Below are 18,709 nucleotides of genomic sequence, written 5' to 3' on the forward strand. Positions count from 1 at the left end.
ATTAGCTACAAAGAACAGTAATTACCTTAACAAAGAACTTTTGATTCAAGCAGGCTCTAAGTTGTATGTAATTTATCTCCCACACTGTGAAAAGGGATGAAACATTTAATGAAGCCCCTTTGTTTTTAAACCATGAACAGTGAAACAGAACGGCTACTCCTTTCTCTGTGTGATTCAGCCAGAGAAGTGTGCACTCACGTGGTCCATCCTTGGGTCCATAGTTCATGAAGAAAACTCCGATGAGCATCAGGACCACAGTCCTCCAGGTCAGTTTGCTCAGAAGCTGTATCCTGCTCACTCCTCGCTTCAGCATGGAGCTGAATGCCAGGGCAACCGATGTGCCCATTATAAAGACAAACCTATCAAAACAAGAAGAAATACTTCCTGGATGTATACAGTATATCAAAAGACGTTGTTATTTTAACAACAAAGTCTGAAGTGGAGGAGTCATAAGACAAACAGCAATTAATTACTACCAGATTACAGAAATTGTTCCATTCTGTATCTCAAAGATGTCATTCAATATAATTATTTTTTAATATTTTAAAACAGTATCCACAGTATGTCCTTATTTGACACTTATCTATTCGAAATTTTGAATAAAAATAAAAAGTAATAAATGAAATATAACATTTCATTGTAATGAGCAGTAAAAAATTATTTATCACAGTATGTATGTTTTTACAAAAATAAAATAATTTGATTTAAAGTATTGATTAAATGGTTCTGGCATTATTTTGCTCATTCATGACTGAACATTATGCACTTCAGGGACTTAACTGTTGCATAAGCACTAAATCTCCTCATTATGGAGAGAGTTGATTGGGCAAGGTAATGAGGTGATTAAAGCTAATGAATATCGAACCTTGTGAAAATCAAGAAAGAAAAACACAGGGAGGAACACATATAACCTACTTATCAATAGAATAATGCCTTTGTGACATCTCTATGTTGGAGTAAGACTTCTGTGTACAACAAACCAATCAATGGGAAGTTCCAAGTGTAATGTTCAGGGTAGGAGTGTGTACTCACTATAGAGCTCCATTTACAGAGATTGATGGAACCTGACAGCACGTGCTACAGTACATTGATCAATGTATTCTCATGCTGCTCGTACTGTACAACAACCGCTTTCTTTCCAGATGAGAATGTGACAGTTATCCTGTGAATGCCCTACTAACCAGACTAACCCACTGAAAATCTCTGGGATGAGCGGGACAATGTGTAACATCTAGGGCTCAGATACCAGTGAACAGTCACATGCTTGCCTAGGCTCTATGAGAGGAATAGGACAGAATCCCATATGGAAGCATCTGCAACATGGTGCAAAGTAAACATTGCAGCTATGCAGCTTGTATTACTTTCAAGCATGACTGCACATGCTACTATCCCTAGGTTAACCTGCTACTGCACATGCTACTATCCATAGGTTAACCTGCTACTGCACATGTTACTGTCCATAGGTTAACCTGCTACTGCACATGCTACTGTCCATAGACCCCCAGTTGTTAAACCCTGTGGATGACAAATGTTCATCAGTATAGCAAGAATACCTATGTTGTGTCATATCAATACAATGTCAGTGTACCTGCTAATGAAAATATTGTAATTTTCCTGAAAACAACTTTATGGTCACAGTTGTAAATGATGCTTTTTTGATACTCAGTGTATTTTTGGTACAGTATATGCAGATTTTGCCCCCTGAATTTGAGAAACTGGAAAACATAACTTTGTCTGAGCTCTTTTGAAAATAGTGGCTTTGAAGTTTAGAGTAACTGCACACACTTTACGGGAAGCTGGTTCTTCAGATCACAAACTATTTGGGGAAAAGCAATATAATAACACAGCCCATAAAACACCCCTTTTTTCAAATAGGACATATTAATGTATTGTTTCTCTTGGACTTTCAAATAACAAAGGATATTGTAGGTACATCACAATGAAACTGAAGTTTAAACTTATGAGGCTTTTTGTCAATAATAATACAAAGCATAATTCATAATGCATCCCTAACACCAGTCTTGAGGAATTGTATTGCCTATGATGTATCATAACTTGGCACTGTGCTTTTCTAGATGTTAATGGACTGTAAAGGAGCTAATAGTCTTACTTCCAACATCTTCAATCACTTTAGAACTGTTATTGACCACAGTATGTTTCTTCTCAACATTGTCTTATTTTAAATTCACTTAGATTTTTTCTTCTCTGTATGCAGGTTAACTCTATATAACTTGATCTACTGTAGGTGTCTAATCCAACTATTTTAATTTCTGTCTCTAAGTACTGACAGAAATACATAAACATGTACTGTACTCTACCGATGAAAACAAACAATGTACAGTGTAGTGACAACAATATTGTTCATTATATGTTACAGTTTAGTATGTTAACATCACAGAACACATACCCTGTTCATTCTGAAAACAGACAGGACAATACAAAGAAGCTGAGTGCAATATCAACTCAGTATTCTTACCTTTATATGAAAAAATGTTCAACTTTAAAGAATTCAAGAAAAAGCAATGAGTAGATTTTTAGATGTATACTTACCAAGGCATGACAAGATCAGCAATGGTCAGACCTAAAAAAAGAATAATTAGTTCAATCAGTTTCAAATTAGAAAAGCAACTTAAAGAAAGTACAATAAAATATAACACTTTCATAAACCAATAAAAGATTTATAAATGGAGTCAGAGTTGACTGCCATGCTTTTACTCCATTTTGAAACACTTTTAAAATTCGATTTTTAATATTTGATTAAAGAGTTGTGGTACTCTTTCTTATAGCTGCTATAGCTGTGTGTAAATGTTAATAGCAAAATACTTTCAACTGACAATGTACTAAGTTGTTCTTGTTCTTTCCTTCTATTCTTGATCTGGCTTCATGGAGAACAAGCATTCTAAACATCAATGGTCACCAATAGTTAAGAACTAGCATCAGTATGGAGCAGGCTAAAGCTGAATTTTAGGAACAAACCGATCTTTTCCCCTTCGGATCTAGGACTTGACATTAGCTTTCCATTTTAAGACCCTGAGCGCCTCCTGAATTATAAATCATGATGTTCAAGACATCTACGATGCAGTAAAATCAAAACCCATCAGGTTTGTTTTATGATCAATACAATTCTGCTGATGTGATGAAGAGGCTATTATGAAGCTTAAATTGAGTTCATCTTTAAATACTCTTGGAGACGCACTATGTAATAGTCTCTATTAAAATTTAAACTGCTTCCCTTCTCTTTTTCTTTTCTGCAGATCAATAATAATATTGTTGATCAGTTCAATTGACTTTTGAAAACTGTGATGAAAAAATAAGGAACTCAAGGCCAGATATTGCATGATTTGCAATATATTGTTATGGACTTATTTTATCTGATTTTGATTTTCATCAAATTTCATGTGTTTAGATACATTTCTTTTTACATACTGTATGGATGTTACTTTTAAAGCTTCATTATACTTTCAATTATTTACATTTTACTACACCCTTAACCCAACTTTAAAAAATAAGGTTCTCAGAAACAACAAATATTGATGTACTATAAAATCTTATAGATATAATAGTGGTTCATTTTTAAAGCAATGTTTTTGACCTGGAAAAGAACAACATATGACCTAAAGGATATATTTAGTTTTGTATTAATTTCCTCCAAGATAGAACATAACAACAACTAACAAAAATAGGCTTTGCAATTCAGTATATTGTAATGACTTTCAGTGTCCATTATAAGTGCTTATAAACAATAGACATATCTGTTAAAATCTTCAGAACTGCATATATTAGATTGTTTTCTATTAAGTAAACTGGGATATAACAAATTGCTTAGAATATGTTACAATTGAAGTTAAAACACTCTCCACTGGTGGTAGCAAAGAGCACCTTAACCAGTCCTCAGTATCTTAGTATATTAGTTATCATGGTAAAGTATATGTTATACTTCACAAAAATATATAGAGTATTTTTTAAAATAATGGGATATTCAAACGTTGATAATATTCAACCTATTTCTACTTTTTGTTGAGAAATATTAAATAGTAAAATTTTGTGTAATAAACTGGTCATTACTTCTTCATCAAACAGCATTTATTTCAGCCCTTGAAGAAATTAAAATTGATTTTGAAAGTGTTCATATTATTCTGAAGAGTTACTCTACCATTCCATGGAGCATGTTCAAAGAACCAGTAACCCCCTCCACCATAGTTGACAAAAACCATGATAGTCAGAGACAATCTGCAAAACAATTAAAATAATCAATTTAATTACAAAAGGTTTGAGGGCACAATTGTGTATTATATTCTCATTCTAAGATATTTTAGAGCTTTATTATCAATCTTTACTTGTGCGATAATACATTCATTGTTGTTTAATTTAGAGTCTCCTTTAAAGTGCTCCGTGTTTTATTCATTCTTAAGACAACAAAGGTCAATGTACTGTATGTGGTAAAAGGTCTAATACATTTAAAATAAAAATATTAATTTAACTTAAACTTGCCTGAATAGCTGTGCCTTGAAATTATTTTTAAAGTACATTCCAGGATAATATTGCCCTAACTGATTTTATAATTGCTGTTCAAAAATATTTTTTTAAGTTGTGTTCCATTAGTTGGTATTGTTAGTATATACAGTATAGCCTCTATTTTGTTTCAATGTAAAGCAGATTTTTAGTGAGAATTTTTTGGTTGAGATCTAAACAAGTGCTGCTGTAGTTATACATCTTAGGAAGTATATTCAGCCATAGATTTTTGTATTGGTGTTAATTTCACTAAAACTGAAACTTCTTACCACATTCAGATTAAACTACAGAAGACATACTGTATCACTCGCCCTATTTCTCTCCATTATTTATTTTGACTCTTATGGTTTTTTTCTCAGTATGGATTAAATTAACTTTGTTTGTGATCTATTGATGGAAATGTGAATCACATTAAAGAAAATAGACAGGAGAAATTTGTGTTTACAATATTTATTTAGACAAAGAAGATAGCATTTTAAACTAATTGTGGCTCCATATGCAATCGATGAAAGCTTTCCAGCTCGCTATGAAAAAACTTTTAAAATAGCAATGCTGAAAGAATATAATATACAGTAAATGCACACTTGGCCCAGTGTTTCGAATTTGTTTGATAATGTGCTTCAAATATCATTTAAAACCAAAGCTTCGCCACATAATTGTAAAGTAAAATAGATACTACATGCTGTGCTGGTGTTTTTGTGACTCAAGGGCTATTAAATCTAATTACAAGTAGTGTGTTACTATTTGTTTTAATAGATAAGGCAGATACTTTTGGTTAAATTTAATTAAACACTTGAAATGTTTTAAACTCTACCTCCTATTTGCTTAGGTACAGTAAGTATGATCAGTATGCAGACTGCCTTTTGATTATACAAAATCGTACAGACTTCATCGCTGTTTTTCTGAATCTGATGTTCTAAATCCATGTGGTTTGGAGGGTTTTTTGTGCTACAAACATTCCACATCTCCTACTGTGTACACAAATTGCTACAGTACAAATTATACTGACCATTTAGTTTTCAAAACACAACTAGGTATATATCTTTAAGAGGATACAGCTTTTCCTATTAGTTAACTGGATTATATACAGTAACTAGAATTCCATTGACAAAAGAACAGCAAAATAAGTTGCTTTTGCATAATTAATTTCCAATGAGGTATTGTACGACAAAAAACCTACAGTATAGTTGTTGTGGCTGTACACTTACTACATACTTACTGTGTTTTTGTTGATATTTTACATTTAATCCATTGCCTCTTTCATCAGTTGTAGAAGAAAGTTTAACAGATCTTTGGCTTTAGATATATATAAATACAGTGTATTGTTAAATATTGGATCAGTGATGTAAAGTACTGCATACATTTTAAAAGTGTCCATTAACACTTTTATTGTTGCACTATAGTGATATTTAAAGTTTCTTTTTACTCTTTTACTCTTACTCTATTTTAAAACACAATGTTTTTTCTGCATTTAGGGTTTCATAAAACTTATTTTGATATATTTCTTTGTAACATATACTGTGAACAACTATGCTATTTTTTAGCCTTTATCCCAAGTACTTTTATTTGTTTAAATTTTTACCTCCTACTCCAACCAATCTAAAGAAAGTTTATCGTTTATAAAAATACAATACTCATATGAATGTTGACTAATTCTTTTTCTGTAAGGAAGTTATAGATTTACCTTCATGTTAGAGACTACAAAAATAGTTAAGTACAACAACATAAACAGATTTAATGGTATTTCCTTTTCATATCTCATAAATCTTAGCAAAGGGCAAAAAATGGATAATGCCTTAAAACTTACCCTACTGGTCTCTAAAGTATCAAAATATGACCTAAAGTACAGTATGTATTAAAGTTTTACTTCACAGGAAGCTACTGTATGCCTCAAATCTACATCTACACAAGAACTGAGAGACACTTATCACCATGCAGGGAACTTTAAACATAACTGTCCTATCACAATCTTGAATACTGCTTTCTCCACTCCTGTTTTTTATCAATTTCCAAGATGCGCTAAGGAAAGAAACGGGTAGTAGATTACTTGCCTTCAATTAGGCTATATAAACTAACCCTACACATATCAACCCCAAAGAGTTATGAATTTAAGACTAAAAGTCTGGTTTTATCAAAGCAAATAATCCCACACATATAGAATGTCTAAACGGAGGGGAGAAATTCTGTCATATTAACTTAACAAACAAAATGTCAGGCATACATCTTCTCATACTGTAATATACAGGTACACTAAGTGTCTTGTTTCTTAGGGTCTTCTTGAAAGCGAGATTTAATTTTTGGGAGGTTCTGTGAGCTGTGAAGTCAGTAAAGTCACTATTTCATTTTAGATAACAACGCTCTCTTTTCCTAATGAGTAAATGATATGTATATATAGTACATGATTATTTAAGTTAATTTAAAATTGAAGGTTACTCCTTGCAGCAGGCTGAACATTATGAACCTTGTACTGAAAGAGTAACAGATGTCATGTAAAGATCCAATTCAATTCAAAAAGTCAATTTACAATCACCATTAGGTTAATTAATAACTATTATGCAAACCTATTGTCCTTCCACACATCATTTGGCAACAACATAATTCTGAGGCACAAAGCTTTTGATTAATTGTAAAAGGCCATGCACACTACAAATTAGAAAGAAGCTTTTTACAGTAATTACTGAATATTTCACCATAGAAAGAATAGAAATTTGAGTCATAACTGTGCTTAGGGACTTGTTACATAAGTTAGTTATACAGTAAGACATCATATCCGAGAAAAGCCAGGGGTAAGTGAGGGAGGGGTCAAATTTTAGTGAAAGCATTCAAACAATATGAAGGACTGAAAACATTAGACATTTCCATCACTGTCAAAAGTGTACTGAAAGGACACAGGTTGATTTACAAGTTAGAATACATTTTAGTGAAGTTGTACATATCCATATTGAAAATGGTAATAAACTAAAGGCTTCATTCCACAGAGCAATAATTCATTTTTCTTTACAGGAACATTTATTGTGGCATGCTCATTTCAAAAGAAAAATAGGATGGTGTCATGCAGAAAAAAGTAAGACTGATCATTTAAATTATTTAATGCAAAAGCTAGTGTTATTCCTAAACGTTTATTAGTACCAGGAGGGAAAACAGAAAATGTTTAGAAAATGTTTTTCGTCTTCATGATCATGACATGACTTGGGTGACATCCATCATGATCTATTTACATGTATTTATGAGAGAAAATGTAATTCTTTTAAACTGAAATGTTACTTTTTCCCATCATGTTAGATATTTTTCTTTTGTTTTCTTTCTTACAGAAAGAAGCATATGGGAATGTATTACAGTACCTCTAATTAAACCATAAACTGGCAAATGGTAAAAAAAGAATAGGAGCAGAGATAGTATTTTTTTGCTTCAGAAAAATGCTTTATTTGATCTACAGTACTTCTTTCCCATGCTACCTTGTTATGAAGTTATACAGTATTTTTTGTATTTTAAAATGTGGTGAAACTCCTGTTTTGTGACCAACCAATAATTAACAAAAGACTTTAGTTAAATTACATTTACTTTTCAAAGCATAATATAAATAAAAACAACAGCAGTTACAACTGATTTGCACTTTAACCCATTTGGTCTGTCACATCCCAGGTTATGTAAATATTGAGAATTACAGTATCATGCACCACATCTGGTGGTAGTCGAAAGACTAAATTAGACAATAAAAACAATGTTACAACTACCATGCTCTTACTAGAACTAAACTCTGCTGTGACCTGCCAGTTTTGTACTGTACTCAGATTTATGTGATATTATTCAGAGTATTTTCACCTTATATTACAATATTAAAAAAATAGATGTAAGGTAAAACATAAATAACTAAAATAATGATAAAGCCTACTTTGCCTTAATGGATCCCACTAAAAAGAAAATGTGAAATATATTTTCAAGATGTGAAAAGCAGTAACAAATCACAGCAGATTTTAAGAAGTGAATTAGTGTTCTGATAAAATGATTCACATATGGGCAGTTTCACAACAACAGCTCAGTCTCATTTTTTAGTTATTAATGCAATTCACATTTATCGAAATTTCAAGCTCTATAAATCAATCTGACAAGGCACATGAGTCATTTTATCATTAGATCACTTTTAAAAATCATAATTTCTGTCACAATGAATGATAATTTAACACCTTGAGTTTAATGGATGGAAATGGGCTATATAAATTGCAGAAGAAAACTCAGATTTCCTCTGTAACCCCTCTTTGTGAATTGCTGACTGAAGCCTTTTAGTTTCATGTATTACAGGCCTGCCAGTGTTTCTGTAGATAGATTGTATTGTTGCTGAAAAGATATGACAAAATAAACAACAAATCTGTTGCAAAGCTGAGTGATAAATGCATACACATTTATATGTATCATTAGAATAGCAAGATGATGTCATCAAAATAGAGCTAGAGCCATGAATCCATGAATTATTTGAGCTTCCTAGAAGTATCTTTGCTGTAATTTGATATCTTCACCCTATAATATTTTGAGCTGTATTCACATTATTAGAAGTAAAGAGATCTTTTTATCGACTCTCTTATGAAAGTCAAATTCCTGGAATGTAATTATTAACCAAAATGAAATAATTAGTGTATCATAGAACGATTTATAAGAGCCCTAAAATAGAGTTGTTCTACTGTGAAACATATACTGTATTTATCTGTACTATTTCTTGTTTTCCTGACAAAATTGAATTATGAAATACAACAGAAGCCATTACGACTCCTCTTAGTCCTAACCTGCTGATACAAGATTTTAATCTTGCAGTATCATCTCGAAAGAGCTATTAAAGCAGCACTAGGCCCTGAGCACACGCACACACTCATCTAGGCTGGTACAAATGCATCCATTAGTCTCCACGGTAACAGAGGCAAAGGTTAAGTCATTTTCCAGAAGAGGCCCAGTGCAAATTATGGCAATATACCAACTTATTGCCAATCTTTTTAATTAAAACCTTTTTGTGTCCGTCTTGGTTCATCCAAGGGAGCACTATCTTGGGCAGATTGAATTACTGATTCTTAAACCCCCTGCGCCCTCAGGAAAGGTCTGGATTAAGCTTAATTACCAATCGGACAGAAATGAGGATATTGCAGAGTGCTTAGGATTGTATTAAAATCAAAATAAATATTGCTGTGCTGCTAGAAGTTCTGTTTCTTTTGTTTCCCTTCTGTAAATGAAAACTCTTTGCTATCCCTTGAGCCTGAAATGGTCCAAACTGTGTTTTATTAATATTGGAATAGAGAGATGTTTTGCTTGTTAGCAATATTTTCATTGTTAAAACAGGTTTAATAATATAGGTTATTCCTATTTTACCACTGTAAGTTTGTAAACATTTTATTTTGATGTCATTCCCCTCACCAAAGAAATAGTCTCAAGTGCGAGGTAAAGACTTACAGCTACAAGAGACATTTTAATAAAACAGGAAATCAAATTAATCTGTGCAAAGAGCTGTGTGTTCATCTCAGAAGAGCAGAAATATGAGCATGTAAACTTTCTGATTTATAATTATTATGACAATAGGGTCTTACAGTAGATGAACATGTTATGAATGACAAAAGACTGTTTGGCTTGTTGCACACTTGATTTTTACATAAACACGTTTTTCTGTCCTGAAGACATTTAAAACTGGCAACATCAATTTCCTTTTACACCGTTGTGTAAGTGGAATGCAAAAACATTATTTTTAAAACTTTCCTATGATTTTTGTGACATTTCTTCATAGTTTCTAATTTATTGCAACCCAAGCACACATATTGTTACCCAATCAACACAATCTTTGTGAATGTTTCTCAAAATAATGAGAAATATAACTTTTGTTCCCCCCAAAAAAATACCAAAAGAAAATGTCTCTTTTATTGATTGTACTTTGAAAATGCTACAGTACACCTCAGCACTGCCAAATGAGAAGAACAGACAATGGGAATGTGAAAGTCTGGAAACCTTGCATGTTTCTTTGGCATCAGAGTTTTATGTTGTCCTTTTCTGAAAAGGTTTAATCTCACACCAGTCATTCCGTAATATTATTTCTAAGAAATAAGAAGGAATAAGTAAAATAAGAAACAGAAACACTACGCTTGCACTGAAATTCACTTGACTACTGAGACCATTAGTAGAAATTGACTATTTTAATCAGTCATTTACAGTATATTGATTCAGATGTATATTAAGCATCATGATGTTAATTTCATGATGTTTTCTCAATAAAAACATACAACCCAGACTATACCATGTGTGCTACATGGAAGTGGATTTCCAAATTGCTTTCCTGTGAAGCAGAATGGTTTTTAATAATTTGGAGCAGCACCTAAATAAATGCAAATTATTATGTAACTAGGATGTGGATTAGTTGCCTTATTGCCTTAACTCACTGGCCAAAGGCAATGTGACCTCAAGGAAGAGGCTGACAAAACCCACCAAAAAACAAACGGCAACCCCGTGCAGAATTTAGTTAGACTTCATTCATTTTTTTCCTTCATTTTTAAAAATACTGCCACTTGTGTTGTGACTCTGCAGCAGTGAAAGGTTGTTTTTTAACTGACTGGAGCTCTGAGAAATATGTGACAGTTGCCATTTTGTGAGATTTGCAATGCAGAAGGTTACCATTCTAAATATGTCTGTGTTCTGATTAGACTTTTTTTGGTGATAAAATTCGTTTTCCATCGCTAAAATGAAGAATTAAAAAATGCCTTCAGAATTGGATGAATAAAGGCACTTTGGTATTTTGACTCACTTTTTAAAATATATTTTCAAAACTATACAAAAACAATTTGTATCTTTACAGACATAACAGAATTATTCCATATACCCATAACAGATTCTTCACCGATGCTTAATTCTTCAGTTGAAGAGTTTTAGGTTAGTGTAGTTTGAAGGGATCAGATCAGTAGGCTTTGGAAGACTAGTTACTTTGGGTTGTAACGGTCGTGATCACTATTCCTCAATGTAGGAGGGTGTTGCACTGATCTGAATGGAGTGACCAAAACAGCTATACAAGCTGGATATACAGTAGTTAGCACATCACAGAGGTAAAACAGGAACCAGTGGTGAGTGGTGTTAAGGAGGAACCAGCAGAGGGCTTCTTACACTATGTACAATAGCTTTTAACTGCTGTGGAAGTCAAACTGCAAAATAAGGTTTATTTCACCACCACACCCTAAAGAGATGCCAGAAAATAGGCATAACGTTAACAGTTATAACCTACCACTTTGATCAGGTATATACAGTAGTCATAAATACAGGTTAGGCTGTTGGTACTGGGAGTGCAGGAATTATGAAGAGCTATTTGATCAATGATAAGGTGCTTTTTCCCGTAATAGTGTACTTGCTAATTCTGCAGTAAGCGCCAGGATGAATGGAAAAGGGCCTGATCATAAGCCCCTGGATAAGTTCCATGAGCAAACGAGAGTTCACTCTGACCGGTTCAGCTAGTATCTTCGGTCGTGGAGGAAGAGGCAAGTGCTGGGGAGGGAGAAGGAATGGGGGAGGATGAAGAGGGTGGGGGTGAGGACAGTGAAGCTGTGGAATCAGAGAGAGAGTGCACCGTAATGAGGAGTGGAAATATGAGCTACAGATGTTGCAGGCAGTGGTGCACAAGAAAACAAAAGAAAAGTAAATGGAGCTCTGTGTCTAGTGTTCCCCAGTAGACCATGAGAATTAACTTCAGCTACTAGAAATAAATTAAAACTTCTCACTATGATTTATTTAACTTCTATGATGCCCTAAATGGGTTCATATCTCAAGTGATTGCTCTCTTTTTGTGTGGTACTCTTATTAATTTGCACTACATAACTAATAATTTCAGGACCACCTGTTACTCTATTCTTCATCAGCTGCTTCCAATAATTTTTCCAAAACATTTTCTTGGATTGGTTGAATAAGAAACCTTATAAACTGATATTCTGGATGTTATATATTGATTTTTTAGGCTTTTTTACTTTAAAAATTACAAGTGCAGTATGTAACCTTTTACATACTTTTTGCATGGCACGGTGTATTTCTGAGATTGTCTGTGAAATTTGATCCCCTTAATATATGACATACTCTACTTCACAGCTGAAAGGACTACATTAAAATTTGTATCAATAGTATATAGCGCACTGCAATGTCAAGAGAATGTGAAGAGTTTCTTCTTGCAAAACTACTAAGAAAAATATTTTGCTATTAGTTTATACAGTTTTGTATAATGAAAACTACAGAATAAAGAGCGGACACAGACCGTGTGCATAATGCATTATCTGAGAAGGTAAATGATATAGGTCTCTGCATTTAAATTTATATTAAATACCACATTTGCAAATTACATCAGATTTGAAGGGTTGTCTCAGAAAACAGAATATATTGTAATGATCTTGTAGAGGAAGGAAATGGTGTGTGCTCCAAGGGGAAGTATAGAATGACTGCTCATTTTAACAGCTGCACCACAGACACAAAGGCAATGGAATCTTCAATATCCACCATTTGAGAGGAACCTTGCATTGACCTCTCACTGTGCTAACAGACTTATGGAGTGCCCACATGTTCTGATGAGTTTTGCTTAGGAAATTAACTATATCCCAGGTGTGTAATGAGAGCCGAGTCAAAGGCTGGTGTAAATTGAGAGAGACAGGTACTGTTATGGTTTTACAATTTCATTACATCATGTCTAATGTCATTACAAGTCTTTCCTGGCCACAGCCTGTGAGGACTTAGTCACTGTGCATGTCCAGGCCTTTTGTTAATGACAATAGACACGCACTCCAAAAAAAATTATTGCTCTGGAATTGTACGTTGATGGTACAGAAATAATTTCTTTCTGTAGAATGCATTTCTTAAATTTTAAAACTAAAATATTTTTTTTGCCTTTTCTATCATGACTTAAATTACCTTTTGTGTTCTTAAAATTAATCTGTAATCGCTGTTAATCTGTTTACAACGTAGTCAACATGGTCTTAGAAAAGATAGGTCTTGTGTAATTATTAGATTTCTTTGAGAAAACAACAGCAATAAAACATACTTATAAAGCATACAGTATTAGACTTTCAAATGGATTTTGATTAATTTCTGCATTATCAAAATCTATAGCTAGCAGCTGTATCACCCAACCCAACCCAGTGAAGCTCAGCAGCTGTGAGCCAGGTCAGTACCTGGATGGGAGACCTCCTGAGAACACTAAGGTTGCTGCTGATGGAAGTATTAGTGGGACCAGTAGGGAGTGCTGTTAAAAAAATGTTGCTGTCTTTTGGATAATACATAAAGCTGAGATCCCGACTTTCCGTGGCCACTTATAAATCCCAGTGTGTATCTCAATAAGAATAGGGATGTTCCCCCTGGGGTTTATGATTTTCCATTTTCTTAAAATGTTTAGGGTTGTATTTATATTAAAGTCATACCTTTTCTCACATAGAGTATCTGCGGGATAGCATGAAATTATTTTTGAACAATTAAATCCTCTGGTAAAATATTCTCAAAATAACAACCACAATAATTATTATTATTTAATTTAGGGCTGCAAGAAAAACATATAATGAGCAACCCCCCCCCAGATATTAAGTTTTAATTGTGTTCTATGTGCCTTTGAATTTTGTTTTTTATCTTACTGTAGGTATAACTTGAATTACAGGTTTGAGTAACCCCCTTTAAGAGGATTACCACAGACAAAAATATGTTTAGCAGATTAATCATTCCTCATACAAGCTAGCAAGTTTTGACAACAGACTATATGTCTTTCATGCCTGCACTGCATGAAAACCGGTAAAGATAAGTTCTCTTATTTGTCCTCACCAGCTCAAAAATCTATCAAAGCAGTCTGCAACACAGGATGCAGATGAAAATGCCTAAGTAGGCCTGTCAACAATTCTGGCTTGACAACTGTGTTTGGGTTGTAGATATTAGCAGACTGGCAGCAGGCTTTTAGCTGACTCATAATTAACATCAGAATCCTTTTTAAAAAATGAAAATGCAAAAACAAAAGTCAAGAAGTATATATCATGTCGGTAAGTTTGAGGGATTGCAATGGCAAACAATATGAAATAATATACATTAACAGGGAGAAGGCGTCAAGATTTGGAAGGAAATCATTCTTCACAGCAAGGAGAAACAAGCTTCTATTCCCTTCATTGTGAAATTTACAAACCGTGTCATGCAGTGACTGATGATTTGCTCCTACGGGGAAATGTTTCTTATTGACAACTAAAAAGATTCAGAACAACAGAGATGGATGGAAGTTTAATCCTCTGAACTGAGCCAGAGCTTTTAATGGGAATTCTGACAGGGGGAATGATACACAGTATTATCAGCTAGAACACTTTTAGTACATTTAAGTATGTAAATCCGCTTAAACTTCCCTTGCACTTTGCACTTTAATTGCACTTGATCATAAGTCAGAATAACAAAAACAATTAAATAACATAAAAGGCTTGAGAGCTTAAATCTTGATTATCAAACAGTTTACGCAAGTTCTTTGATGTTTATGCCTTTGTAGTGTAAGAAACCTACACATATGCATAACATCTGGAGGAAAGTGCAGAAACTTGGAGCATAGTAATTAGAAATATGTAAAGAAGATGCTAGAGTGAGTACTACAAACATAACATGATTAGAATATTTAGTTTGTGAAAAAAATGGAATGTTGCTATTATAATAATAATAATAATAATGCATTGCTAGTTTTATGCTTTTCATTTCTTATCTCAATTAAATTTACATGGTTTGGGGGGATTCATTTCATCTGTCATTGAAGTGAATCACCTGAATGATGTTTTGCCAGTTGTTCTGTGCCAGCAGTTCACCACACAGCTCATTAGATAAAGCAAAATGTTATTTCAACGCTTCTACCGAGGAGAGGAAATTCAGATTTAGGCTAAATTGCGAAATCCTGGGATGGAGCTTAGTGAGGACACCAAGAATAGGACTTCTATTGCTATGAATAGTGCTGTAGAAACTTTAAAGAGTAGATATAGTCAGAACTGTAACACATTCTAAAAGACAGGCCTTCCTACAGGATTTTGCCACCATTCCAGTACTGGTCTTGATTTTCTGGTCTTGAGGGAAGGCCACCTATTGCTCCACCAACACCACTTCCAGTAGCACATAGCAAATGGGCCTCTAGCAACAAATTATTCAATGGCAGAACAGGTGAAAAAATGTATCACCTGCAATATCTCAAAAGCTGGAGCATTGCACCACCTCCATTGGTCTTAATACCATTTGGTTAAGATTGCATTATGCTAAGATATCTGTAGAAGAGGGGTGCAATGGTTTCCTCTCAACAACAGATCTACTCCATCCCTAACACCTGGTGACGGTATCAGGGTAATGATGTCTGGAAGCTCATGGTTGTGATCTGGCACAGAGGTGGCTATTACAAGACAGTTATGATCTGATCTGCTCACCCTTTGGGGGTAGGTGGTTACAAAAATTAACCTAAACATAATCTAACTCATTAACTTTGGCTGGATAGTCATTCCAAAGGGATTAAGTTCATGTGATCAAAACACATAAAAGCAAATATTTTTGGATCAGGAACATCAGGACATTCATGGACTGTTCAGACAATAACTGTCCTGACTACAGTACTGCATATGCAGCTGAAGTAATCTGGCAATGAGATCAATCGTTGACCTGAGGCAAAGTTTTTGACCTAAAGAAACTTTGCAAAGGGAAATCAGAGGAAGAACATTGATTTCAGCCAGTCTGACTTGCTACAGTAGCAAAAAATGAAATAATTAAATTGGAGTCAATGAGCAGGTTCAAAGGAGAACTCATGATATGACAAAGATATGCTGGGCAGTCAGTGGTGGTATAAACATTGTCTCTGATGTCCTTGCTTCTTCATGACTGTTTACAGCCCAAGTACCTAAAGACTAGTTAAAAACTAAGGAAAAGGGAGAGCTGATCAATGAAAGAGAGGCCTGTTGGATTCACTGAAGAATCCACTGTCAATATTAACAATATTTAATGAGATAATCAAATATATAATGTAATTACAAAGCAGAAGGAGGTGATGAAATACCAGCTGACAATTAACTAACACTACTGTACATCTCCATGCTATTATCATACAGAAACCTTGAAGGGTAAATCCTGAATTATTTCAAGGATTTAATAGTTGTAACAAACTTCAGGTAAACAAAGTACCAGTCTAACTGAGGAAATAACAGAGGGATTACTCTGCTGTCTATTGTAGGGCAAGACCACGACAAGGAGTTTCCTGAACTATCTCACTCCTGTTGTTGAAGATCTTTTCCCAGAATCGCACTGTACAGTAGGTTACAGCTTCAGTAGACTCTGCTCTGGTCCAAAACGCAGCAACCTCAGCTTCAGTCATTGAACTCCAGTACATCGATGATGTACGTGTCAGTTAATACTCAGTAACAGTCAGTTACAGTTAATACTCAGTTACTCCCCAGCACCACTGATTTGGATTACAGTCAGTGTGTGAAGAATGCAGAGCACTTCCCACACGCTGGGAATCACAGAAGGCTGACATTGCCAATGAACTTCATAATTGCCTGAAATCTGCAAGTGTTACCTTTGGTTGCTCGAGGAAGCAGGTGTTGGAGGATAATAACATCAAAACTCAATTCAAATTGATAAAACTGCCAAACAGTCATCTTTCCTACTTTACTGAATGGGTCTGAAAAATGAGCACTGAAATGGCTGGTCATAGCAACAAAGCTGTTTACAGAAAATATTACTAACCAAGTAGGAATACTGATGCACCAACATAAGTGATCTCTCCCATGCAGACACCACATTAAATGAAAGTGTGATCATCCACTATAAACTCTCCATCAGGTCGCTTGTTTTGGTCTTGTCATCAAGGTGCCAGAGTCAAAGCTCCAAAAGGCTCTCTAATCCCAGTGCAAGGCAATTGCACCATAGGAAAACAGCAGAAACACATCAAAGATCTGGTTACAGCAAACAAGAAATACAACATTGATATCAGCTCCTGGTAGATTTTAACCTTTGATCAAATAGGGAACAGATTATCTAGGAAGATGACCAACACTATTGAATACCAGGTGTCAGAATGAGAAAGTAAAGTGAGAATGTTAAACAGAGCTGGTGATACACAGAGATGTAAAATAAATTGATTAACAATATTTTCTGTGTTATTTTCCACCAGATTCAGTATACTGAATGTCTTCATGCATTTTGCTGAAGGAAAATCCTTTTTGATATAGGCAAGCTATTATTGTTGAGGTAGAGTCATTCATTACCGAAGAAAATATATCATCATAAATTTTTATTGTGGAGGAATGAGATGAAAGTTTTTAACCATAGTACAGTAACTGTTGGGAACTGTTTTCATTAGCTTGTCATGTTCTTTTTCTTGTTTATGCAAGAAGATGTTTCAACAATATAAAAATTTAGCATATGCCTAATGACCCATTAATTTAGCTCTGAAACAAACGCTTTCCTCATAAAAATTTTTTAAATGCATCTGTTCAAAAAATATTACTATAACTTAACTGTTAACAAACTTCAAACTGAACTTGTTTATTGGTATATTTAAATATAAATGTTTTTTACGGGACAGTACTGGTTTATATAAACAAAAAATATTTGATAGAACATTAGTTATTTTAGAATAACAATGATAGAATACAGTTTCAAAATCGAAAATTAATAGATTACAGGACACATTGCAAGTTCGTTTAAGCATGTAAAGCACAGAAAATGTAAAGAAACCGCAGGTGTTTGTGAAAATAAATAAAAAATAAAGAGGCTATGAATTTCGGAGTACTTCCCTACCTGTGGAGGCTGTCTGCATAGAGTTTGTATGTTCTCCCTGTTTCTTTTGGGTGTTCTGGTTTACTCCCCAAATGCAAACAAACTGGTAGGTTAATTGGATTCTGGGAAAATTGGCCGTGGTGTGAGTATGTGTGTTTGTGTCTGTTTGTGCCCTGCAGTGGACTGACTTCCCACCCAGGGTACATCTGCCTTTCCCCAGTTCCCTGCTAGGATAGGCTCTGGCTCCCCCATGACCCTGTATTAGATAAAGCGGTTAGAAAATGGATGGATTTTGTACCAATTGTATTATCATTTATTACCAAGACAGCATAAATCAAAATCAAAATATCAGTGCAGGGACACAGGCATAATCACACAGCACAGACAAAGGATGATAGGTGATAGTTGGTTCCTTTTGCAGACAGCACTGTAAGTGATCTCCTGC

At 34.3% G+C, this 18,709-nt stretch overlaps 1 protein-coding gene across 1 annotated transcript in view; it reads right to left on the bottom strand.

Moving 5' to 3' along the window:
* Positions 1 to 18,709, bottom strand: part of LOC148834972 (heparan-alpha-glucosaminide N-acetyltransferase) — a 107,118-nt gene that overhangs the window by 37,415 nt on the left and 50,994 nt on the right. Inside the window, exons 6-8 of the mRNA XM_088915786.1 lie at positions 4,154 to 4,230; positions 2,551 to 2,581; positions 199 to 359 (exon numbers count right to left, since the gene is read on the bottom strand). Of these exons, the coding sequence (XP_088771912.1) occupies positions 199 to 359; positions 2,551 to 2,581; positions 4,154 to 4,230 (269 nt within the window). The remainder of the gene's footprint in view (positions 1 to 198; positions 360 to 2,550; positions 2,582 to 4,153; positions 4,231 to 18,709) is intronic.

This window comes from Atractosteus spatula, chromosome 5 (assembly GCF_055471065.1).
Source record: "Atractosteus spatula isolate fAtrSpa1 chromosome 5, fAtrSpa1.hap1, whole genome shotgun sequence".
NCBI classification, from domain to species: domain Eukaryota; kingdom Metazoa; phylum Chordata; class Actinopteri; order Semionotiformes; family Lepisosteidae; genus Atractosteus; species Atractosteus spatula.